At 43.2% G+C, this 26297-nt stretch overlaps 1 protein-coding gene across 2 annotated transcripts in view; it reads left to right on the top strand.

The window, feature by feature from the left end:
* The window catches only part of RGS6 (regulator of G protein signaling 6), a 288401-nt gene that overhangs the window by 195456 nt on the left and 66648 nt on the right, over positions 1–26297 (top strand). For both annotated transcript variants that reach the window (XM_075105737.1, XM_075105738.1), the window contains exons 4-6: positions 21654–21704; positions 23073–23179; positions 25541–25592. In XM_075105737.1, the coding sequence (XP_074961838.1) occupies positions 21654–21704; positions 23073–23179; positions 25541–25592 (210 nt within the window). The remainder of the gene's footprint in view (positions 1–21653; positions 21705–23072; positions 23180–25540; positions 25593–26297) is intronic.

The following is a 26297-nucleotide window of genomic DNA, read 5'->3' as shown; positions in this document are numbered from 1 at the left end:
GAGACTCGTTGGGTGACACAGTCAAATGTTTTGCCACCCTCTTTGGATTTGATTGTGTCTTCATTCTTCAGAAATGCGGAACAAATGTTTTTTACCTCACCGTAAAGGTAGAAAAGCCTTCTAGGAAATAGTTTAGAATATGATTATAATTTTCTCAGCATTTTACATTGGCATATGTAAAATCCTGTAAACATACACATAATGTACTTTCTACCTTGTATGTGTGACGTAGACAAAATTGTGCTTTCATCGAGCCTGATTGGAGCGTTTGAACGAAAGAACATTCAGGTTAACATGTAGATATTTAAAATAGTCCTTTGCTTCTAACCCGGCTAATATAATAAGTGACAGTCAAGTGACAATCTCAGTTACGTAACTGAAGACGAAGAGGCTGGCTGAGAACATGTGTTTGTAGCTGGAGGTACTGCTAGTGCCATGGAGAACCACCTGCTCTGTGCAGGAGGATCCTGCAGTGATTAACTTTAGCAGCCAGGACATCTCACCCTTGGTGTGCAGGCACGCTTGAAGATTTCGTCTTTTCCTGTAGTTCAAGAAAATTATTTTCCCCTTCTTATCCCAGCACATCCCACCTGGATATGCTCAACCTGTTCTGCCATACCAACTTCGTTTGCTACTTGCTATCACCCCTATTTTCTTTTCTCATCTCTGGGATGTGCTTCTCACACAGTTGCTTTTCAGCCTTTTATGCTTGATTGGCATAATGCTGAATGGTGGCATTTTGATGCAAAACTTGTTAATTTTTTTTAGATTTTGGATTTATAGATATGCCTGAAACGTACCAAAAAACCCAAATGTCCATCAGGGTCTGAAGTGTATAGCTTGCAGTTAGTTAACTACATGAACTACAGAGTGTTTTGTCCCTTTAATGTTGCATTAATGATGACTTTCATGCAAGAAACTATCCGCTTACCCTTAAGGGACAATTTTGATACGTATCGTGGATCATTTTAGAAGAAATTTTTGCAGTACCGGAAGACTGATGTGAATTGCATAGCTGTTTGTTTTACTGTGTATGAACAAATATGTTTATACATGGTGGATGGGTTTTTTAAAATGTATAATTATACTTGAAAGTGTAACTAGAGAAAAAATATGCCCAGGTTTTCCCAGAAATCTTAATCTGTTTTTCAAAATGCTGACTGCTGAATTGTAAGGGGAAAAGAAATAACCTGATGAGTTATGGAATTTAGTCTGGGACTATATGCTAGCTCAAGAGGGAGTTGAATACGTTTCCAAGGGCAGACTCCTCCATTCTCTGTGTGGCTAGGTGAAACACTTGAAGTGCCTTTGAAAAAGTCTGCTGTTAAAAATATGGCTTTAACTATTATGCCAATATGTATTTGCTGAAAGCCGATAGGATGTAAGCTCCTGAGGGCCTTTCAGTTTGAAAATGGTACAAAAGAGTCTAAGTACTTTTGGCATTCGAAACTTGTGTCCACCGTTATCTTCTAAAAATACAGGAAGGTTGTCTGTAGGACACCTTTTTGATGCATGGGTATTTTGTCTGGGGTTGATATCCTTTATATTCAAAAGACGTAATAAATCTAGGGGAAATTCTCAAAAGCATGAATGGTTGGTTATTAGGCTGCCATGGCCCAGTAATAATCCGAGGGAAATGTCCATGTCTCTGTGTATTCAGGGAGGCAAAGGGATGAAAACAACTAGAGAGAAGAAAAGGAGAAGCAGACAAGGAGGTGCATTGTTTTGCTCCCAGAATTATTACTTTAGAATACAAATTACAGACAGCATACAAATACCCAATAATTTAGTTTCATAAAAGGGACCATTCTAAGCCAGCATAATCCATATAATTACTCCAAAATAGATTTAAGACAAAAATGTGCATTTAATAACCAGATGATAAAATTGAAGAGATCTTCATGGAAAAAAAATTCTAGTTGAATCTAAGCCAACCTGGGGACCTACTTATCTTCATTCCTGATAGCCACTGGTAGCCTTCCTGCAAAAACGTTAACAGCAAGATAACAAACCCCCCGTATTTGTTGTTGCTGTAGAGCAACTTTTCTTCCATGATTTTAATACTAAGAAAGCAATTAAACCCCATCAACAGTGTGGCTGTTTTCATTAGCATGTGCAGGTGCTGTTGTGGGCTTTGTATGGAGCTCTCTGTTTCCTCAGGGAGGAATTCATTAGTGGACAAACTGGTATGTACTTATGGGCAATTATATTCTTCCTTAACACCAGAACTTAACCCAACCAGCTATTGCCCAGCCAGGACAGCTGAATGCGGTGACAGGTCAAGGCATTCCCTGGGCTAGCTAGGCAACTCTGGTGCTACAGAGTGGGTAACAGAATTGTGCCAAAAGGCTGGAGGCCGCCAACTTCCTGGCCCCATTTCATAAGCTTTAGAAGTGTAAGAGTTGGAAGAGCGATTAGTGGGTGGAGGTGCCCATGGTCTCCCATGGTACCCACCTCCCCATGCTGGCTCTGACTGCAATCCAGCAGTGCAGGCACTCTTTCTCCTGCAGTTAGGGATTCGGATGACCTAGAAGCTCCTGTGCAAGGGAGTCCCTCAGGGTGGGAGCTTTACTTGAACTCCTCATGAGTGCCATGTGGCCCAAAAGGCATAAGCTGGCCATCCCTGCAAGCAGTGCTTCAGATGGGCACTACCAACAACTGTCTAGCTCCTGAGCATCTGAGAATGTTTGAAAACTGCTTTTTTTGTTGTTGCCCATGGTAAGCCTGCTGTATGCTTTTCTGCTTTGCTGTCACTGCTCCGCTTCCTGGACTTGATTGCATATCCTGAATCAGCTAGTTTTCTGCAGACTCAGATCTGAAATGGTTGTGAAATAAACACATCTTACCATGTTGTGTTTATGTTTCAAACGGGATAAATCTGTTCTCCCTTGGCTTACCTGTCTAGACTGGGGGCCACAGTTCTGTTTCCTATGGGCTAGAGGAAGAGCAGAACAGTTTAACCACATTAAAATAAATATCTTTTGCTGTTTAAATTGTTATGCTGCTTTGATCTGTTTATGGTCTACTCTTGAGGCCACAAGTCTGTTTGCTTTTATTTTCCTGGAGGCTTCTGTGATATCAGTTTTGACTGATGTATCTAAGTGCTTGTTGTTTACTGGGAACTGAGATCCTCAGGGGAGTCTCACAAGACCAGCTGTTCCTGTTAAGCTAGGTATTTGTGAGATTCAGGTCTAAATCTGAGGTGAGTTAGTCACAATTTCAAAAGCATCTCTGGCAGAAACGCAGTCATTTGGCTAGACAAGCATTCTGGGGTTTTGTAGGTGTAATTTGAAAGAAGGATTTATTTTCAACCGGGTCTAGAAGGAAAGCTGGAGATGCTGACTGTGGCTTGCTATGTTAGATACCATAAGGGTACGTTGAAGGAAGATGAGATGTAACTGGTGTGCGAGATGCTTCTCTAAGAAGTGGGTCAATAATTTGTCATGCTATACTGCACTTTATCATAAGGCTGTCATCTCCACATCTGTGATATGCCTCTCTGTGTGTTTTTAAATTTCAATGCACAGACCCTCACAATGTTCAGAAGCAAATATCAACCCTTGCTTTAATCTCTTCTCCTCACACCAGACAAGCTCCTGGCAGCAAATGGCTGGTTTAGCCAAAATCTGGCAGCCTTTGCTTCAAGTTTGTAGCACAGGTAGTCACAGTCGTGGAGTGAAGCTGTGTGAGCTCATTGTCTGAGACTGGAGCATTGAAGCTGTGCAATGCTACAAGAAGAATGGGTCAAATAAAGGACTTGGTCCTTGGCTGAATGAGTGGGCCCTACAAAAGGGACCTGCCCAGTACCAGACAGTAAAGTTACTTGACTGGGATCTTGGTTTCAAATTTGCGTGGCCTTGTCGTAGACTGATCGTGTTTGCACAAGACAGTTTGTGAGTAACCTGGCAAGAGATTGTAAATATTGTTCTCTCTGGTTGGAAACAACATTCTGAGTTGCCTGCCTTGAGACCTGCTGTAGTTTGATCTGGCCATAACACTAGCAAGATTTGGAGAGCACTGATAGGTTTCAGTCTGTGAAAGTAAAACCAGAAATGGGCATTTACGGAGGAGAGACTGTACAGGAGAGTAGGACCAGGGAACTGCATTGGCAGGAATTAGTATTAATGTTCAACACACTGTGAAGTTGTATGGTGTTTTATGTTTTCAAAGTGCTAGGTAAATATCACTTCATTGATCTTTACAACCCTGCTGAGAGACACCTGAATATTATTATTACACTTTCTTCAGCCATATCATTTACCTGCAGGACCATTGTATGGTCTTCCCAAAGCCATAAAGCAACATACCAAAACTGAAGCGTGGACATCCCTGATGCTGACCTCCAGTGTACAAGATGAAGAAGTCCAGATACAATGAGTATCAGAAAATGAGTAGCACCTTTTATATTTCTGACTCACATTCAGATATATGCATGGACTTTTAGAGATTTTAGTGGAAAGTATGTTTGCATATTTCAGGGTAGCATTTGGACTATGTAGGTTTTGTAAGCATAATTTATTTTTGCAATACCTATCATTGTTTTCAACATCTATGTTCTAATTCCTTGGGAATGGTTTTTACAGCCTTATCCTCTTGCTCCTTGTACATTTTCCTCCACTCACTTCTACTCTTTCTCTCTTCTAACTGCAAGGGAGGAAAAAACCTGAGCTGGCGGAGGAGCGTGTGCAGCTCTGCACATCTGCACTTGCCTCTGTACGTGCGGTATAAGCTACTGCTAATTGGAGTGTGAACAGGCTGAAAAGTTTATTTCAGAATAAGGCGCTATGTTGGACAGAATCTGCTGAGCTTGTGAGACACCACAGTTGTAAATAGTGGCAGGTCATGCTTTCAGCTGACTTCAGCAGAGTTGTGACAGCGCCATTAGCTGTGCGGTCGGTACAAAACCCCAAATGCTGACCACCACAAGAAAGGAGAAAACTCAGCCAGCACTGGTGGGGCGGTGTGATTGCAGTTGGATGACGAAACTTTGTTTGCAGTTTTTGATCAAGGAATATGAGTTATAGCCACAGTGTTATTCTACATATATCATTGGGGGGAGGAGGAGGAAAGAAAGAATAAAAGAAGTTGCCCTTTTTAGAATATTTTATCTCAAAATTGCTTTTCTCAAAACTTTTCTCAGAATTGCTTGTGCGTGCGTGCTGATCTATGGCTTGCAATTTAACTCCTTATGGAAAAACTTTTACCTCAAAAAAAAAAAAAATTGCAGTTGTTGTTGGCACTGTCCTTGATAATGCAGAGTGGCCAGGAGGAGGAATGAGTAGCCCTCCCAATCTCTGTCAGGTCCTTCTGGGGAGTTTCGGCATGGACTAGAATATCAAAACCAGAGCTACTGGAGAAAGTGACGGGATGGTTACAAAGAATTAGGAAGGCTGCGTTAAAGCTATTTCAGAAGGCTGACATCTTGAAAGGATACGCTATTCCATGACTGATCTACTTGGCAGACCAAGGTGACGCGAAAGCTACATACCTAGAAACCCTTGACCTGGCAATTCAAGTGGGTGTCAGGGAATGGTTACAAATTCTGGCAAGCACTTGTGATGCCATCCTGTATTCCAGCACCTGGGATGGAGGTTTGGCTATTACCAGGCTCTTGGGTTTGATTCCCAGTGTACAGGCTCAAAGACTACACAGAACTGTGCAGTCTTTGGACAAAATTATAAGAGCAGTTGTTCAGCAGGCGGGCATTGAGAAAGAATTTGAAAGATTGTGGATTACAGCAGGAGGAGATAAGGAAAAAAATACATTGATTTGGGACCCAAGAGTGGTTATGGTGATATCAGAGGAGCTTGATGGTGAGGAGCCAGCCTCAGAATGCTCCAAAAATCATCTTTGAGACCCTGTAACTGGTGAAAACAGGAACTTGTGAATTGGACCAAGTTGGTTTCCCAGGGCCATGGAGTTTCCAACTTCAAGAAGGATAAGATCAGTAACAACTGGGTAGAATTTTATAGGGGCATTCCCCCCGGAAGCTCATCACAGGTTAACATCTAAGAGCCAGTGTCTACCCCACAAGAGAACTTTAGCAAGGGGCAGACAAGACACTCAAATTAAGTCCTGCCGACATTGTCAGGAAGAGAACGAGACCTGTTCGCATGGTATTGGGTATTGCCCAGCGGTACAAAATGCTGGGATTAAAATACATAACCAACTATGTGAATTATTGGCGGAGGAGGCCAAAAAGAAGGAATGGGTAGTATTTTAGGAGCCGCTGCTGAAAGATGAACAAAATTAACTATATAACCCAGATCTGGTATTCGTTAAAGGAGATCAGGCCCTAGTAGTTGACGTCACAGTTAGATACAAGAGTAAATCAATATCTCTGGTGGATGCAGCGGCAGAGAAAGTTAAGAAAGATCAACATCTGAAAGACCAAATTCAAGAATTGACAAATACCAATACTATTAAATTTATAGGGTTTCCTTTAGGGGCATGTGGGAAATGGTATCAAGGTGATTACAAGTTATTAAAAGAACTAGGACTCTCCAGTTCCCAACAGGAAAAGGTCACTCGTCGTTTATCAAATTGGGCATTATTTTCTTCAGCGGACGTTGTACATACATTTTCTAGTCAAGCAGGGACTGTAAGATCTTAATGAATCAGTGAATTGTAAATGTATTACTTAACGACTTGCAAGTAAACTGATTCTTTCTGTCTGTCTAAGGCGGGAGCTGGACCCCCCAGGAGAGTGCCGAGCCCAACAAAATCTTAGGCAAAAGGGTGAGTGCAACACAATAGGGTTGCAGTAGGACGTACAGGGATGATAATGGGCTCGGAGTCACGATGCATCATCTATACTGCCGAAGGCATTAATTATTGATCTTCACCCAGGTGGATGGGCCACCTATACTTAACCTGGAAAAGGAACATGAATGATTTAATGAACGTTCGATAAATAACCCTCCCAATCTCTGTGTGGTCCCTCCAGGGAGTTTTGGCGTAGGGGTAGTCTGGGAGAAGCTTTCCAAGGTTCCTGCCTGTACTTTGCTTTTAGCTGAAGAATATATATTCTGTCTTTCTCACCCTCTTTGTCAGTACTGTTGATAACAAAATGCGCACCTGATGGGGAAAAGAGCAAGGAAGAGCAGTCAACACCAGCTGAGTTTTACACGTAGCACAAGAGCCTGCATTTTTTCTTGATTATACTCAATTTTGGAATCTCTTGTGGTTGAGATAACTAGCCTGGCAGTCCTGAGAGGACAGATCTAGTAAAGGCTTCCCAGTAGCTCACCAAATACGGTTCTTTTCCAGTGTAACTCTTGGTTTGGGACTTGCTACTTGTGCAGTTTCACAGAAAATACTAGGCCCCTTGGGAGACCTTTGCTATGTCAGAGGTGATTGGGTTTGTGATTTTTTTCTATGGATGTTGGCATATTTTGTATTGAAGTCTGCATTAGATTTGTAACATTAATACATGTATTTGGTGTCATTAAGCTTAATCAGGTTTCATGATCTATCATCACTGGGTTACCTTGCTTTTGTACAGCAGGGTTTCTGGTCCCGCTTCCTTCACACTTCACTTTTATGCTTGTTCTTGCAGTGGGGACCATAGATGAGCAATCCAGCAAATTACTCTGACCTGTGCTCCTGAAGAGGGGTTTTATGGGTATACGGAGACAAAGCCCTGCATTCCTGTATTTTTATCTCATTTTTAGTGCCTGCCTCTCTATGTGACAAAATATTTTGTTAGACAGAAGTGGCTTTCATCTTATTTTTTCCCCTGGGTTTAACACGATCTCTTTTGGAACTGACGCTCTTTACTTGTTTCTGTTGTACTGTTCTTTAGATTAATTTGCTGTAGTACTTTCAAAATAACTTTTTTTCTTCAAAACTTTCGTTCCTCTCAATACATTCTGTATCTTTCACTCCTTACTTTTCCCTCTCTTCAGTGATTCAGTTTAATTCATAAGGTCATAGCTTTAACCCATTCAGTTTTGGGGTGGGGGGATTTCCTCTGGGAGGACAGAAGTTCAGATTAGAGATGTTGATCCATCTTTTCCTTTTGAGTCCAGGCTTTTTTATCTGATTATTTCTGGGATCTCAGAAATGCAAAGATTTTTCCCTTGCCGCCCCAGTAAAACAGAAATGAATATATTTATAAAAGGCAAGGCCTGTGGCACAGTGAAAAGCTTGGCATTCCCACTCAGTCTTACAAATATTTCCATATGTACCTACCTTTCCTCTGGGAGTAGGCTGGTGAGCTGGCTGCGCTGGGAGGGGTGACAGACACGGCTCTCCCCGGGCTGACGGTGCCCTGATCAGAGTCGTGCCCACCCCGTCGCCGTCTTTCTCGGGGACCGTTGGTGCGAGGTGCTGATGACTCACTGGGGAAAAGCAGGAGCATCACACATCTGAGCACGGTCCTCGCGAATGCATGGTCCTGAGGCGAAAGTGAAAAATAAACAGACTATAAACAAGGCCTTTCCTCCCTCCACCTTTCTGTGCGTCTTCTCAGATAGAACCTGATGGTGTGACCTGTTGTATTTTACTGTGACCTTGTAATTCTGTGTGTTGATTTCTTGGGACCTTTTCGTCTCGCTTCTCTTGTTACCCTGTGAGGGACTTCAGCAGAGACGTTATCCCTCTCTCTCCCATGTTTCTCCCGGGGTGGGGAGAGGACGGTGCCTGCTCCTCGCTGCCTGGAGCCTGTGTTTACTGTTGTTATCTGCAAAATGAGTTACATCTTAAGATCACGAGCGGTGCTTTTAAAACAGGTGCGGGCTCAGTGTGATTTGCCTCAGCCTCGCGTCCGCTGGCAGCCTCTGGTCGGAACCTCTGAGCCGGGCCTAGACGCTGGGCTGAACTCAGGGATGGGCGGGAGCCAGCGAGCCCGCCCGCCCGCCGGCCGTGCGGCCTCCTATTCCCTGGGCAACACCACCACCTCCCGGCCGAGCGGGGCGGCTGCCTGCCCTGCCCAGCCCCTGCCTGCCCAGCCCCTGCCTGCCCAGCCCCTGCCTGCCCAGCCCCTGCCTGCCCAGCCCAGCCTCTGCCTGTCCGCCCAGCCCTGCCCAGCCCCTGCCTGCCCTGCCCAGCCCCTGCCTGCCCTGCTCAGCCCCTGCCTGCTCAGCCCCTGCCTGCCCAGCCCCTGCCTGCCCAGCCCTGCCCAGCCCCTGCCTGCCCAGCCCAGCCCTGCTCAGCCCCTGCCTGCCCAGCCCAGCCCCTGCCTGCCCTGCTCAGCCCTTGCCTGCCCAGCCCAGCCCCTGCCTGCCCTGCCCAGCCCAGCCCTGCTCAGCCCCTGCCTGCCCAGCCCAGCCCAGCCCTGCTCAGCCCCTGCCTGCCCAGCCCAGCCCTGCTCAGCCCCTGCCTGCTCAGCCCCTGCCTGCTCAGCCCCTGCCTGCTCAGCCCCTGCCTGCCCAGCCCAGCCCTGCTCAGCCCCTGCCTGCTCAGCCCCTGCCTGCTCAGCCCCTGCCTGCTCAGCCCCTGCCTGCCCAGCCCCTGCCTGCTCAGCCCAGCCCTGCCCAGCCCAGCCCTGCTCAGCCCCTGCCTGCTCAGCCCCTGCCTGCTCAGCCCCTGCCTGCTCAGCCCCTGCCTGCCCAGCCCAGCCCTGCCCAGCCCCTGCCTGCCCAGCCCAGCCCTGCTCAGCCCCTGCCTGCCCTGCTCAGCCCCTGCTTGCCCAGCCCCTGCCGCAGCCCAGGCATGATCCGGCCGGCAGGCAGCTCCAGCCTTGTGTCAGGGCTGATGCTGGGTGAGCTCAACCTCCCAGCTGCATCCCAGTTTGGAGCAAGAAGGAGAGAGAACGGGCAAAAGGTAAAATGAGGGAAGGAAGAATATGTATTTTAAACGAGAATGTGATCTGAATGTATCTGAAGAATGCTTATAATCCTAGGAAAATTTCATTTTAATAAGCATTGATTTACTATAAAATCCACACAGATTTTATAAAATCCGTAAAACACAGTCCCTGTTTTGGGGTTGTTGCCCAGGACTTTTTAAAGAAGGTTTCCAGCAGATACGCTCACATCTGTAAAATCAGCATTTGCTTTCTGTCACTGCTCGTTGAAACAGAACTGTTGCTCTGACATCCCTGTCAGTCAGCTTGCTGCTATAATGAAATTCAGAGGCAGGACTAACTTGTCTGTATTTGCACAGCGCTTACTGGTGGGGCCTAGAGGATATTACAAGATAAATGTGAAACAGTTGTTATGACTGGAAAGCAAATACAAAGTCTTATAAGCACAAGTGAAATGTACTTGCCTTTTTTTTTTTTATTTTATATTTACAGGAAGGTTTTTTTCAAGTGTTTACATAGTTCTGGTTTCTCTAATCACTTATGAAGCTGTGTTCTCTGAAGAGCTTTTAAATCTTCTCTCCCTAAACTTCTGATAAATTAAAACACTGCTCAATTCCTTACAAAATACTGTTGCAGACTTTTAAAAAAAAAAAAAAAAAAAGAAGCTAAAAAAGCTTTTGCTTTACAAGGAGAGGATTTTGAGTTTTACCTATTTGGAAACTAAAAGTGCCAGAATGAGTTTGCTGCATTCTAAGGCTGCCTTGTGCAAATTTGCCCAGGCAAACTGTGCATGCCAAGAAATGTTGTGTGGTCCGAGGCTGTTACTGCCGTGCTCGCCAGGACACAGCCGAGTTCAGAGCGCACAAAGAGGCTGACGTGCCTGGTGGCCCTGTTTCTACAGAGCCGTACCAGACTGGGTTTTGTCAAGAGTTAATGGCGACAGTCGACAACTTACGCTCACCCTCGTGAGGTTTCTGGAAGGAAGCGGGTGATGCTGCTGGGTCTCAGGCTGGAGCGTTGCTGGATGGAAGTAGGAAAGCAGCAGCACTGTCGGGTTTGTCCCTCCGCTGTTGGGCGCTGTGCGGCAAAGCTCTCTGAGAAGCTGCTTTGAACGAGGCTGATCCTCACTGCACGACGAATGGCTCTTTTTGAAGGCTACACTTTGTGCTCCTGCTTGGGTAACAACCAAATACTCAGCCGGGTCTGGTCTGAGCCCATCCCACATTCAGGGCCTGTTGCTATCTAAAATCATCACTGCTTTGGAGCAGCCTGTCAGCTTTTCCAAGTCCAAACCCATGCTTACATGGAAAGGAGTTAAATAAAATGTTAGTCTTCAAATTCTTGAAGGGCGGGGGGGAGATAAAGAGAGGAAAATATTTTACTGGATTTTGTCTTAGTGTTGCAACAAAAACACCTTCTAAAATTCATATAGACAGATATTTTGCAGTTCTAAGCTACACCATGTTTTGACAGTGGATTGAATTATTTAAACTTAATCATATTTATTTACCACAGCTTTCAGCTTTTTAAAATGCTTCTTAGTTTCAGAAGTTATTTGGTAAAATAAACCTGAAGGATTTACCAGCACAGGAAATCCGATTTTAAAATGTAAGTATTTAGGAAAAGTTGATTGTTGTTTTACTGCTTCTATTATTTGCACAGCCCTGTGAAATCCTTCAGACATAGAAATGAGCAAATAATCTACCAATTTTGAACTTGTTACTTAATTATGCATACTAACAGATTTGTGCTTGTTGATTGTTTCAGTGTTATCATTAAATTGTTCTGCACATGTCAAATTTTTATTGATAGATATCTCTGCCCAAATTTGAAATGCAGGAGCGAGCTGTTGCCGGCAGATTCAGCAGCTCCTTGCCTGTATAAGCACCTTTAACACGTGGTTTAAGGAGCCCTGTTTAATATGGCCTCTAGTGTTAGTGCCAATACTATCTTGTTGTTTAGCATGGCAGGAAGTAAATTGTCAGCAATTGCTATATGATTGTAATTCATCTGGTATTACCCGTGGCTAAAATAAATAATATGTGCAACCTTAATGCTGGTGGAGAATTGTCCCTGACTGACTGCTGCACTGGCACAGAGATCCAGTGAGGCCAACTGCACTCCAGTGCACCCTGCATTATACATGATTGAAAGACCTAGCAGGGAAAGGGTGAAAAAAGCTGTACAATAGAGATGATTTCATTTTCAGCACAAGGAACTGCTGGAGGGAAGAGAGCTACAGATGTCAGGTTATTTCATTTTCCAGGTAACCTGATGTTACCTCATCACCACAAACCCTGCATGTGGTTCTCAACCTTTCCTGAAGAATGAGAGGAGAATAGCAACGTGTCACGATGAAGTTGGTTCCTTAAGGATAACTAGCGTAGTCAAATTCTCTATCTGTAATAGTACAGAGACTAACGTCACAGTTAACGTGGACGTGTGTGATCTTGTGAAAGAGAGATCTGTTGTGGCCAGAGTATTTTAGGAGGTTTAAAACCTGAGTGGTTCTGCAAACAGAATTACTGTGGAAATTCAGAGGGACCCAGCGTAGGGGAGGACTAGTGTCAGATCTCCTAGTAAATAAATATTGTGCCAAAATCATGAAAATGCTGTAACGTTCAGAGCACTTTACTGTCTTGCACCAGTCGGTGACATTTACACCTATGCAGGGAAACTGTTACAACACTGGTGAGGGCAAGGAGGACCTTGATGTGACAGCCTTTGACACCCACTTTGTGAATGAGGATGCAATGTGAAGTGACCTGCTAGTCTCATGCTGAAATACACCAGTTGCTTCTATGTTTTATTGATCTTCCTCTTTCCCAGAGAAGAAAATTTGCTATTAAAAATACTAATATATGATTGAAATGATAGCGAGTTTGCCTTTGATTTAAAGACTATGTGCATGAACTGCATAGCAGTAAAGATGTTTCAGCCCTATCAGGATCTGACACAGCAATCTTCAAAAACCCCGATTCCAGCAGTGCTCGGAGTTGCTTCCCTTGCTGTTACATTGCTGAATCATTTTGACAGCGTGAGGAACAGCATCTAAGCGCTACTGTAGGGCAAAGAGCCAAACTGCTAAGCTATATGAGCCACTTCAGCAGTCTGAGTAATGCCAGGGTAGGGTAGCCTGAAAGGCAACTGTATATTTACGATCACTTGTAGGTGTAAAGGTACACCTTGAGACATCTGCAGTGCTTAGTGATTTGTAAAAGGAGGTAACTTCTGATGCTACTACAAGATGTTGTCCCTGTTGCTGCTGGGAGGCAGGAGGCTGGGACTGCAAAGTACAATTTTCCTGCCTCTTGTATACCTTTTTAATGGCTTTCAAGGCAATGTGCTCATCTTCTGTGGGTGTTATAGGAGGAATGGTTACGGGTTTGACGCAAAGTATGGAACTGTTAACTTTTGGGGATGCAGATTGCTCGTGTACTTTTAGTAACAGCAGTTTGTTTGGGGTTGTGTTCAAGGACAGAACAAGATCTGGGAACATGTCACACTATGTCTCTAATTTAGAACAGGTCAAATTCTAGTCAAGCAATGCAATGGCAGAGGGGCTGCACTGGGGTTGTGGTATATTCTGAGTTCTGGAGGGTGTGTGTGTGTGTTTGGGTCTGCCAGCACGCCTGTTGATGCCAGGCCTGTCTGTACATAGCGCAGACCTGATAGCAGCTCAGTTTTTCTGAGGCAGGTGAGGAATGTTTAGCTCAAATAAATCCTTGTGGCTGCTTCTGTGGTAAGACCACTGCTTGGTGTCTCATGGTGCAAGCAAATGTCCATGTGTAAGCAGTCAAAGGCGCTAAGCGTCAGGTGCGAGGGCTGGGCTGATGCCGATACGACACAGCCCTGTTGAAGCAGAGTGAGAACAAGGCAGAGGCTGGCATAGCACCAAACACTTTATATTGGTGCAGGTCAACTGGAAAAAGACCTTTTGCTGGTACTGCTTTTTTTCCAGTTGAGGACCTGGTTTAAGCTGTGCTGGCAGGCCTCTTTCGCTGGGATTAACTGTGCGTCCATTAAGAAGGTTGCTAACTCAGCCTTACTAACACCACTGTAGAGCAATCATTTTAAAGCCAGGGCTCTCAGCTAGTGGCATCCTTCTGCTCTTCAGCACTGGCTGTCTGCTTTTAAGTGTTGTTGATGGGAGGGTATTGCAAGCCAGAAGCCTGTCTTTGGGTATGTCTTCTGCTACTTACTTTCATGCCTTGTAAAGCTACCTGAACTACTTTTAGGTGGGCAGCATTGTAATGAAAGCAGTCTGGCCGTGATATCTCCAAAATTTTAAGATCTAATTTACCTTTGTTACCTGGGTAAATTAGCCCATGCAGAGATCTGCGCTGTCGTGTCCGATCATTTATTGATTCCTGCTTAGTGAAAATCTTCCTCTACAGGTCTGTATCGTAGAGGGTACTTGCGCTTTGGTAGCCTAGCCGACTTGATGAGAAGGCAAAAGTCCCCCCAGATAGCAGTTCAGAAGAAGGAGCTATTAACAGGGTGAAAGGGCACAAGGAATTTGGATTTTGCAAATCCAGATTTCCATCTTTTACCTTTCATATCCATCTATATTTAAAATGCGGGTAGGAGAGATTGTGCTTGTGTTACATGTAAAATACATATTGGAGACAAAGATCAAATTTGCTCTGCAGTGCTGATGGTTAAACTGTTAATTTGCAGCCCATTACTTCGTAAGCTATTTCAAAGTGTATGAGCACTTGGTTGCTAGAAATTCCCATTCAATTCCTAGTTATAGCACGCAAGCATCTCTGCGACTCCAGTGTGTTGCCCTCTGCCTGGTCTCATTTCCTGAGCTGGTTCCCCTCAGCTGCTCATCTTCTTTCCCCACCGTGACTACAGGAGCCCATGGCGTTTCCTCTCTCCTTGGAGGGTTATCTTCTGTCACTCTCCCAATGCCACAAGTGTCTGTCAACACGCTGCAGTGCAGCCGTGGGTCTGGGTCATTACTCCCTTTTGTGAAAGAATTTATTAATAGATTCGCTGCTAATTTTGCTTCAGGGCCTGGTGTCTGGGACAAGAACATGCACAAGTTAAACATCAGAGTTGTTAATTTTAATAGGCTTTTGATAAATCTGTGATTGGATTCCCATATGGTTTTGTTTACACAGATACAACACTTATGCAACAGAGGTACAGCATGTTTCCCACGTTCAAAAGCAATGTACAAAGCCCAGTGATTAGTACTTACGTGGGACTCATCTCTGAAACAGAGACATGTGGTATAAATGGGCAAGTAGGCTGAACAGCTTTCTGCAGATAACAGTTAGTAAAGGAGACAGAGGAGGGATGAAGAAATGGTTGGAATGTCCTATCAGCCCAAACACTGTGACAAATAACCCATGCTGTTGTCAGGAAAAACGCAGAGGATCAGAGATTTTGCACCCATTAAATTCACAAATAATCTGTCCTTGTCATGGTTTTGTCATCCTGGGACATTCACACGCAACTTGTCTCTGTGTGCTGCTTTCCACCTTCCCACCAAGCATCATTCCTACTTCGCACAAAGTACTACATTTTCAGATATTTTTTTTTTAGAAGAAAAGTAGATTGCAACTTCAAGCACTAAAAAGTTACATTGAACAAAAAGTCTCCTTAGAAACTTCAGCTGTTTTGATCAAAAAGGGGTAACGCTCCTGCTGCTAATGGTTGTTAATAATTCACAAACAAGATTTAAAGTTAATATAACGTAGAGGAAAATTGCTGTTGCTAGAAGCTCTAAGCTGTTGTAGCTTTGATGATGCTTCTTGCTGACACTGAGTGGTGCAATTACCACATGCTGATGGAGAAGAGCTGCAATTACAACATTTTCTGAGTCAACTGCTAGGATTTTTTTTCTTAGCTGGCATTGGTATTTATTTATGGGCTTATTGTAGGCAAATTCTATAAAGTGCTTCTCCAATATTTGTAACACAGTACTAGGGAGGGACCTAGATATTTCTTTTTTTCCTACCTATAAAAGTTGGTGCTTTGTATTAAATCCCTGCTGTGAGCAGGAGTCTGTACTGCCAACCTAGCTGAAATCACTGTGGGAGTCAGTGGGAGGCTCTGTGTAAGAAAAGTAGTAGCGGGGAGTGCTGGAGGCCTTGAGAAATTTTGTATGAAATAGTTTTTCTCTTTATTATGGGTGATGTTCATTTGTTTATTTGTTTATTTTTGCAAGCTTAGTGGTAAAAGTGTGGATAATTAATTAACCTTTTTGGAACTGGATTTACCAAAGACCCAGTGCTCTTTGGGGAGGACCAAAACACATTATTTCCATTTAATAGTGTGATTGCTGTGATTGGCAGGGTGGAAGGCAGCTTGAGTGGCTGCTCATACACCTATGCACGTATTCTTATATCGTTTTGATGGCTTGTGGTTGGTTGTTTGGGTTTTTTTTTCCAATCTTGCTTTCCTGATAGAAATATTTAAAGATTGGTCTCAGTTCAGGAGCAAATTGTTTGGAAAATTTGGTGCTAAAATGGGTTCATCTTTTTTCAAGAATGAAGTGACAGGAAGGAGAACACATTTTCACCCTTGCATCAAAAGAGTGTCTGGACCTTGGGTTTGGAGGTGACTAACAGAGGGAGTCACGTAACTTGTTTGCCCATAGTGTGTGTCATGGATGTGTAGATAAGGTCTAGGAAGGAGCTGAACATTTCACATTTTTTGTATTCCTTTTGTAAAATTAAAAAAAAACCCAAAACAAACTACTACGCAAAAGTACTAAATTTTTCTTTTTTAATCATTAAAATATGTTCAGAGAATATTAGGGTTACCCTAACACTGGGGAAAGACAGGAAATAACCAAGCAATCTTATGTCTTTTCCTGTAGACATGTATATATGACAAATTCTTTCCTAACATCAGACAGTATTTGTAATGTTTTTTTTAAGACCTTACTTCCTTCCATGTTAGTGTTTGTCAGTGCAATGTGAGGTTGTGAACAATCTGAGAGCCAAAGCAGCCTGCCTCGTTGGCTGTAGCTGCTGGATGGCATCCAGTGATCAGGGATCAGCTTAGCAACTCCCATGAGAAAATATAGACTTTAGTCCTTGGTCAGTGATGCCACACCTGGGTAACATGAGACGTGCCATGTCAAATCACTGTGGAGCTCTGCCATCTCAGGACACTCAGCAAAAATTGCAGTTGTCTTATCAGGCATAAAAAGAAATGCAAAGATGCACATTTGCTGAAGTTTCAGAAATCTTTTGTATTTTTCATTTGTATACAAAGGTGTGTGTACGTACATACGTATGCCTTGTCAGGACATGCCCAGTCCACTGGATGACAAGCAGACCCCAGTGGTCCTGGCTCCTTTGCCCTGGACCAGCAGTAGAGTCTCCACTCCCGGGAGCAGATCTTTCGAAATTGCTGGAGCAGGATATGTCGTTCTGTCTGCTTTTGCTATTTCACACAGCACATGGAAGATGGGTGAATCTGATTATAGATGGCTCTACATTTTCCAAGCAAGTCCTGGATTTTCTGGAAGAGGTAGAACAACTTAGGCTGAGTAGAAAAGGTATCAAATACAGTGGTGGTGACCCACCTCATTAACTGCATCTCGCCGATGGCCTCACACCTTGTGAACTTTTTTTTTAATTTATCTTTTCATGGCTGGCCGCTCATTTGTCATGTTGACAGGCAATGGCCTTCTGAGAACACTAGCTGCTATTACGAGATCACTGAGGCTGAAGAGAAAATGGAGAAAATAGCAAGAAATATAAAACTGCTAGTCTGTCTCTAAACCAGGTAGCTGGATAAATGGTCATTGTGAATCTGTTCGCACATAGAAATACAGCTATTCTGTTGGTATTAAGCAACTTAATCTACTTCAGCTTCAAAGAAGAGCCTAAAGCAAAAAGTTATATTTCATTATAGGTGAGGAGGAAATAGATGTTCACAGGCTGTTGACTAACCTTGAACTGAGCATACTGACTCAGAGGAAATGTAGACGTATGGAGAGAAGCATAGAGGAGACGGGAGCCATTCCTCTATGTGGATCCAACAACACTTTCTATTACGAAAACATGCCCAAGTATTTGTTTTCAGATCACAAATGCCCTGTTAGTGTTTAGTGGAAACATATCAGGGTCAAGGGTTTCCCCCAGGTGTCCTCTGAAAGAGCTTGTGAAATGTGGAATCTGAAAATGAGCCAGGAAAGATCTTTTTGGGATGGTGAGTTATGTGAGGGCAGTCTGTTGGGCTTAGCCTACAGGAGAGGTTAAGATGAAATTTTCTGGAAAACTTCCTGATAAAGGAATCTGTTTCTTGGTCTGACAGAGGAGAGTCTTGTGAAAGATTCACTCAAGTCTTGACCGTGTCTTATAAGGATAAATCAGACTTTTCTCCTTTGAGGAAGGGCATAAATAGTATTTCTAGGTAGACGAAAGTGGCTTGCAGTGATAGAAACAGCCGCAAGCAAAGGCAAAGTCAATGTGTGAGGGTAACCCTAAAAATTGAAGGTGTTGTGGGAGATGGCAGTAAAGAGTTTTCATTGTGATTGAATATTAATTAGTGACATGGCTATTAATGATGACAGTAATTAACAGAGGAAGGAAAGACTTGTCATTGTCTCGAGGGTGAGTAATCAGTCTTGGCAGGTGATAAATAATGGTTCAGCAAACTCAGCAGAAAGATAATCTGTCTGCCTCAGGACAACTGGAGAACTGCTATAAAATCTTCCAGGCTCTTGGCAACATCCAGCAATGACTTCATGTTTTTAACAGAGGCAAATTAAAATCCCTGATCTCAAGTGCTGCTTATATTCTGGAGTGGCTGATCACAGGAGTTCTGGCTGAGTTGGTGCCTTCAGTTTACGTGCCCCTTTGAACCTTTCTTTTGTAATCTTAATAAGAGGGGGAAGAAAGACTGGGAGACCAGCTTCCAGCATTACTTGAATTTTTCATTGTAGTTTGATGAAAATTGAAAAGATTCCTCAAAAGAGGTGTAGAGCTGGGGATGTGATCATCCTATGTAAAAATGGAGTGGGGCTTAAATCTGCATTTAGTATTCCCGTATATCTGGAAAGGAATCATGCAGAATGCACTATACCTCCCTTGAGCAAAGCAAGGCATGACTCTAGGTGATTTTCAGATATCAGCTGTCATGTCACTTGGCAATAAGATGCCCAAGAGATCACTGCAAGCCTGTAATCCGAGACCAAAATCGGGAGAAATAGTGGACTTTTTAGTTTGGATGGTGAACAGAAAAACCAAGAAAGATTCTGGTTTAGCTTGAACAAAGACAGCATTTTGTGAGGTTTTCTAACAAATTTTGTGATGTTTTATTTTGTTTTTAACAATACAGAGCACTTCAGTTTGGGTCTTCTTGAAATGGTTTTCTAACCTCAAATGTTTTGTTCTATCTTCAGGATATTTTTGTTTTGTAAAAGGGGAAAAGGAACACCCATAATTATAAAATAGAATATTTTATTTACAAACTTGTCAAAACAACAGTTACTGGCTCTGAACATTTTCCCCATATGTTATTCAGCTAGCACTGTTCACTAGATGTGTTCTCATCTAGCCAGGTAGTTTTGGACCCCTCGGACATCTTTTTTCGGAGTAAATTTACTATTCACAAAAAACCGATATGACTTTAGGATGCGCCTGGAAAGCTGGTTTCAGTAGAGGCAGGAAAGTGCTTGCACATTGGTTGGACATTCTGCAAGGTGCTGCCTGCAGTTCTGCTGACCCCAGTGCAAAGAAATGGAACTTAAATTTGAAAAGTTGCTGAATGGTGAAGTTGGGGGAGAGACCATCTTAAGAGGAGATGTTTGGTTGGTTTAGTGAAATGGAGGTAGGGAGGCAATGTGTCAGCCCTCTGTAGAAACACTCAGGAGGAACTATCAAGGAAGACGAATTATTCTTTCCGTTAAATGATAATACACGTATGATATTAAATGCATATAAATTGTGTATTAATAAACTTAGGCTGGGAAGTTACAAAAAGAGGTCTATCTGTTAAAACAAAAAACCAAAAAGGGTTCTGGAATAACTTGCCAAATAGGATAGTGGAAACTTAAATTGCTTTTAAGTGGAATTGGGAGGTACGGAGGGCAACCACAGACCTGAGAATACAAGCTTGTGAGATTGGTCCTGTAGTACATGGTTTGTTGATACCTACAAGGCAGATTGAGACAATGCCCAGCTGCTGCTTGTTGATTGCATCTGTTTGCCCAGTATTTAGGCAAAAGCAGATGCTTCCCTGATCTTCAGGAGCTCTGCTGATTGCCTGTGGGGGACAAGTCAGTTGTTTCACTTGCCTTGGTGGGAGGAGGAGGGAGGTCGGGTCTGTATCCCTGCTTGCTGCTGTAGCCTGACTGAAGAGGGTTTACTGGTGCTCCTTGCAGAGTCGTGGGTCAGCTTGCATTGTTGGGGGGAGCAGCAGCTGCCTTCCCCTTCTGCATGGGGTACAGCCCGCATTTCATCTGCATGGGAGAGTCACTCAGGCCTGAAGGTATTGCAGGGACCTGGGACACTAGCAGTGCCCGTTGTCTCTCTCTCTGTGACACGTAATGCTTGTGACTCCTGGCCTTTGTTGTATTTATGAGGTTTGTTGAGGGTGTGGGGGTGGTCTGGGCCTGTGGAAAACAAAATGGTCTTCAGACCTTTTCGGGAACAGGCATTGTGTGGGTTTTGCTCTTTCTTGAAGTACCCACCGTGTCTGAACTCAGAAGTGCTCCGTGCAAATTAAGATCCTTTGGGATTTGTTTAGTAAGCCTGAACCATATGGTTGATCAGTTCCTTTTTTTATGCTATCTTCAACTGGTGTATCACAAAGCATAGCACTAAGTATTACTGGGGCTACTAGCCTACTGTATGTGAATGCAAATATTTCTCAACAAATTGACTGTATGCTGAGAAGGGCTTGGTGTTATGTCTGCATCCAGACATGGCATCGTCAGGTTGTGCTTCAAGCTGCCATAACTTGGCATGGACTTGTTAAATTGCCTCAGAGTGCCTTTGCCGATTACCTTGGACTTAGGAAAAGCCATGTTAGCTGACTTGTACATGCCATTGTGTTTAATTTTAAGCCTAAGTTTCTGACTATTCTGAGGGGTTTAACTAAATTTTGTTGCCCTGTCATGTTGTATTTTGATAAAAGGCATTAGCTTCTACTGAACAGTGGCAAGTTTTCTGCTTCTACTGAACAGTGACAAGTTTTCTACTTCTATGATGACCATGCGAGCAACAGAGAGGTTGTATATAGGCAGAGGATCAATCAGAGAGTTCTTTATGCTGTTTTAAGAAAGCAGCAAGCTTTGTACTACTTGGTGGGCCTGAAAACCTAATAAACTACCGGATGGGCCTTAAAGACTCACTACTTTGCTCTCAGCCAGCTCAACAGTGACTTGGTTACAGGCACACTGAATCCCGCTTCCTTCTGTGAGACGTTGATTGTCTTTGACATAAGTGAGACTTTGCTCTGTCTTCTTTTGACTGATAACTCAGTTCTGTACTTTTAGATTATTGCCCTTCACATTAGAGGTGCCAGTAAATGCTCCTTCGTCTCCTTGCTCGCTAGGGTTTGCAGAAACAAACTGTATGCTGAGGTGAGAGAGGAGCAACTGGGAGAGAACAAGTTACGTAGAACCATTAGAGTAATATCAGACTTCAAGTATATCAAGGCTCCTATCACACAGAATTCTTCTTGGGACTTAGTACCTGTCAATAACTATGTAATTGCAGCATGGCACAAGAAGGAAAAACATTCTGAAACCTCAGTGGAGATAAAAAGAAAAATGGAATAAAATTCATGTCAGCTCTATTTTATCTATCTCAGTGTTATCTCTCTCTAGGGCTCTAAAACCCTGTGGTCTCAGTGTTTAATGCTTTCTTCACCTTTTTTGTTTGTTTGGGGTTTTTTGTTTGTTTTGGTTTTTTTTGTTTCTTTTTTAAAGGTGCTGATATTGTGCAGTGGCTTATGAAGAACCTCAGCATTGAGGATCCAGGTAAGGTGACCACAGCTGGGGAGGAACAGACTCTCCATCTGTATTGTGTGTGCCATTAGACAGCAGGTACTATTTTGCTGCAGCCTAAAATACCACTAGAACAAGGTTGATTTAAGCATTGGAGGGAAGGAGGGAGGAAAAGACATAAGAATCAACATCTTAATTAAGTCTAGTGCCTTACACTGCAATACACGGAAAGCACTCTGTAGCAGTCTTTGTCTGTCTGTGAATTTGGTACTACCTAAGAGAGCCTGGTTGATTTTTAAGGTTATTCCCAGACTTAGAAAGGAAGCCGGTGGATGTGTGTGGTTAGGCAGGCAAAGGCAGTGACAGGTTTTCATGATGTGGAGAAGGGTAGCCGTGACTGACAGGACATACTGGCCAAGGATGACACAGACACCATCATGGGATCAGATGATGGCTGCTAATTTATCACAGCAGATAGATAAAGGGGTAATCAGCCATAAAGAGTGATCAGTGTATAGGCCCAGTCCAAATAGTTCACTCTTCAGAGAAACCAGAATAATTTTGGTACAGTTAAGAACTATTGGGAAAAGAGGAAGAAAAGATCTGCAGGTCCAGAAGTTTCTTTTCCTTTTGTGGAAAGGAAAAAAAAAATCCAGCATCTTACCTCCCAGTTCGTTTCTGCTGCCTACTGTCACCACGTAAAAGCAGAGGTAGAGGGAGTGTTGTCTCACCCAGGGCATGCCTATACACACATCTCTTCTCATGAGTCCACTTAAGTCCCAAATCTGAATTTCAGCTGCAGACAGTAGCTTTATTATCTGCTTGGGGATGCATGAGCTGCTGATGTGTATTTTGCAACTCTGAGAAAGTTGATGCAGCTTTTGACAGCTGACATTGGTTAAAAATCTGTGCAGATGTACCTCTGTGGTGGTGGAGATTGCCGTGGCAGTTGTTGGACATCCGCTGCCCTTTACCTCAGCACCGTTTCCTCTAACAAATGGCAACGCTACAGTGTCAGGATTTGTCTTTATTCATAAACATGCTGCTAATGACATGGTTTTGCAGGCGTTTGTCAGATGTGATAGAGGCAAGTAGGGTTCACTGATGGAACAGGCTTCTTCTCAGCTGTCACCTGTGGTGGACAATGTGCTTTGAATTGAATTTCAGAGTCTAGAGCTGAACTGGATTGGTTAAACATTTGAGCAGTGTTTCATCTGTATTGTAAGGCTGATTTCTGCTCTCCTGGTTTGCAGGGTTTGGTTGGAAGGCGTTAAGGATGTGGTGTGGGTACGGAGGCATGTGTGTACCAGGTCTTCGGATGAGTCATCGCCAGGGCTGCTGCTGAAAGGGGTGTGCAGTTCGTGTCTTCCTGACACAACCCTGCCATTTTCTTTTTCACAGGGGAAGCAATACACTTGGGAAGTCTTATTGCTGCACAGGGTTATGTCTTTCCAATCTCAGACCATGTCCTCACCCTGAAAGATGATGGGACGTTCTATCGTTTTCAGGTTGGTGAGCCCTCTGCCTCCCGTGTGGTCCTTTCTACTGTCCCTGCAATAATACTGCTGAAATCACCCGCTCTCTGACCCTAAGCAACCATTAGGTCTATGAAGCCAGGGATTGAGGCTATCCTGCTAGAGGCCTTAGGAGGTTATGAAGTTCCTTCAAAAAGATCTGCTTTAGAATCCCAAATCACTCTCCTCTACTTTCTGACCTACAGTTTGTACATAAATAAACTGATACATCCTGTGATTATTTCTGATATGCGGTTTCAATGCTGTTGTACTCAGAGTTGAACTACATGAGGAGAAAGAACCTGAAAGTAATTTTCTAACCCTGGCATAGAATTAAGTAGCCACCCTCCTGTGCAAAATGGACCAAGGCAAACTTTAGAGTTGGATATTCAAGCTCTGGCACAGCAGAAAATTATATTTTTTTCCCTTTCTTGGTCACAGTTTGCTGTGGGAGGGGGCAAGCTTCAGGCTTTGGCTCCTTTACAGAGGATGTGTAACCTCGGCAGTTACCTAAGCTGGGACAGCTCTATCCCTCAGTGTCCCTGTGCCTCCACATGTGTTGAATTTTTAAAGCATCCTACACTTGAGTTCCATGCCCCTTCCAAAAACTGCTGCTCTCAACCTCCTAGATAACTGAGTGCTTGTGCTGCAACAACTCCTTTTGGACAGACTGTATAACTTTAAAAGGAGCAATAAGTTCAGACTTGGAGTCGTACTGCCTAATGCTGCTGGCTGAATTTCTGTTTTTCTGTTACGTGATCCCAGCCCACTCCCTTATCTTTCCCATGACCTCTCTTCTGTTCACCCTCCCATTCCTCCTTTACATTTTGTTTTCTCTTATTTAGTTTTTGTTTGAAAAGCCTCTTCTCTTTGCACCTGATGTTGCTGCTGCTCATGCTCACTGTCCTACTGCTAATGTGGCATTGTATTATATGAGACCAATGGCACAGTAAACAAAGCAGCCCAGGAGATCACAGACCTCCCCTTGCGTCTCCCCACCTTCTGGTTACGGGGCGTCACTCAGACTAAGATTTTTTTCATGACAGTTCCCTCACTTTTCTGAAAGTCCTACTCCTTCTGTCATGCAAGACGTGACAGAAGCAGGGGTAATGCTGATTGCGCATTTAGTTTTATTTCTCTCTACTTTAACAGAGTGATACCGTAAGTTGTCCTGTGCAGTTCTCAGGAGCTAGATTTTAAAAGCAAAGTATCATTTAATTTATTTTCCGTACTTCAATCCTGTGTAAATCACGTCATCAAATTGTCTCGACTGCTTACTGACTTTTCTTTCCCTTATCTTTTCCTACAAATTTTGCTTATTCTTTGCTTGTTGTTATTTCCTGCAACAGTTCTCAGCCATTTTCTGCAAAAATAACCTGATAGAATAATTTTTTTTCCATTACTCTCTTCTTGCCACTTTCTACCTCAACTTCAGTCCCTCCTTTAACGGTAGCTCATCATCTTGTGAAGTTCATAAGATGTATATCAGTGAGGAGCATTGAACCCTGTATTGTTTGATCCCTCCATGTTTTCTCACTGCACTTTGGTGCAAGGAATAGTCTTTATTGTATAGTGTCCTGTGCCCATTTGTGGCATTACATCAGTAACGCAGAACAGCGTTCTCTGATTTTTGTGATCACAGGGACATTATTTTTTGTTCATGTTAATGAATGTTATTCATGTTTCGTTCGTTCAGTTTTCATGTTAAAACTGAAATACAGCCTCATGTAGTAATATCTTGCAATTAATTGTAGCAATTGCAATATGCAGACCTGGATAGACAACAAAAGCGATAAGCTTAGCAGGACTTCTGCTTTCAGAAAAACTGTAATTAGCTGAGTTTTGACCTCTGCCTTCTGTTATATTTAAAAAGTGAATTGTTTTATAGGCTACCAACCACACTGGTAGCTGCTCCAAAAAAGCAAGCGGTGTGTAGCATATATAAGAGACCCTGAGGTTTCGCATGTTCCTTACAAAGAAAAAAAAAAACCAAATACCACCGCACACAGCAAAAAAACAGATTCAGGGTGCCCATGAATTCCTGGGGAAAGAGGAGGTCCAGGTTCAGATGAGATGGCAACAGTGTCTAGAATGTCAGCAGGATACGGGACATCCTCCTCAGGAGATGCTTGTATTACAATATCTCTATTTATCTGCAGTGAGGAATGAATGTTAAAGGTGATACCTCCCTGGAAAAGCTTCCTCACTTTTACTAAGATCTGCGGCAGTGTTTCCTGTGAGGGCAGAGACTGGGCCATAGACTTTGTGATTCTTTGTTTTGTACTTGTAATGTTTTTCTGCATGGGAATTGTTTTCCATCTCTTAAATTACAAAAATGCATATGTTGTTTCTTAGGCACCGTACTTTTGGCCTTCAAACTGCTGGGAACCAGAAAACACAGATTATGGTGAGACTATAATTATTTCATTGCAGAAAGTTAGTACAGAAAGTTTGTTATGGAAAAAAAGGTCCTTAAAATAATTACTTTTGGCCATCTAAACCCTTCATCAGCAGAGTTTCTTGCCAGACTGCAGCATCAGAGGCAGATTTGTGCCCATCTCAAATACATGAATTGAAATCCCAGGGTGTCTCAAGCCCACGGGGCTGTAGCCATTGAGTTCAGTGGGGCCAGGGTTTTACCTACCATTACCTTCATTCTCTGTTCATTTCGGCAGGATTTATGGCAAGCAGAGTACTGCTCCTTGGGAATCTTAAATAATACCAATATTGCTTTTGTGGAAGAATATACTCTGATCTGTAGCTGAATCTGATGTGTTGATCAATAAAAAGTTACCTCATCTGGGCACTCATCTCGCTGATCAATAAACCAGTATATAACTGATGGCAACCCATAGTTAAAGTTCTCTGATATATGACATCGGACTTATTTTCCCCATTTTTTTAAGATTACCAGTTGATAGCTGGTAAAAAAAGAGAAGATTGAGCATGGTTTATGAGCTAATAAACTGCAACATGGTGCATTAAACATGCGAGTGCCTACAGTGATAATACATAAAGAAAATATGTCAGTGTTGTTATCTCTAGCTGTCTGTATGCAATGTTGCTGTCTCTTCCACAGCTGCACTTCTTTCATGGTTAAATGATAAAATCA

This window comes from Phalacrocorax aristotelis, chromosome 10 (assembly GCF_949628215.1).
Source record: "Phalacrocorax aristotelis chromosome 10, bGulAri2.1, whole genome shotgun sequence".
In the NCBI taxonomy this organism is placed as follows: domain Eukaryota; kingdom Metazoa; phylum Chordata; class Aves; order Suliformes; family Phalacrocoracidae; genus Phalacrocorax; species Phalacrocorax aristotelis.
Note: the sequence above shows the minus strand (reverse complement) of the source record. Positions and strands in the feature narration are given on the sequence as shown.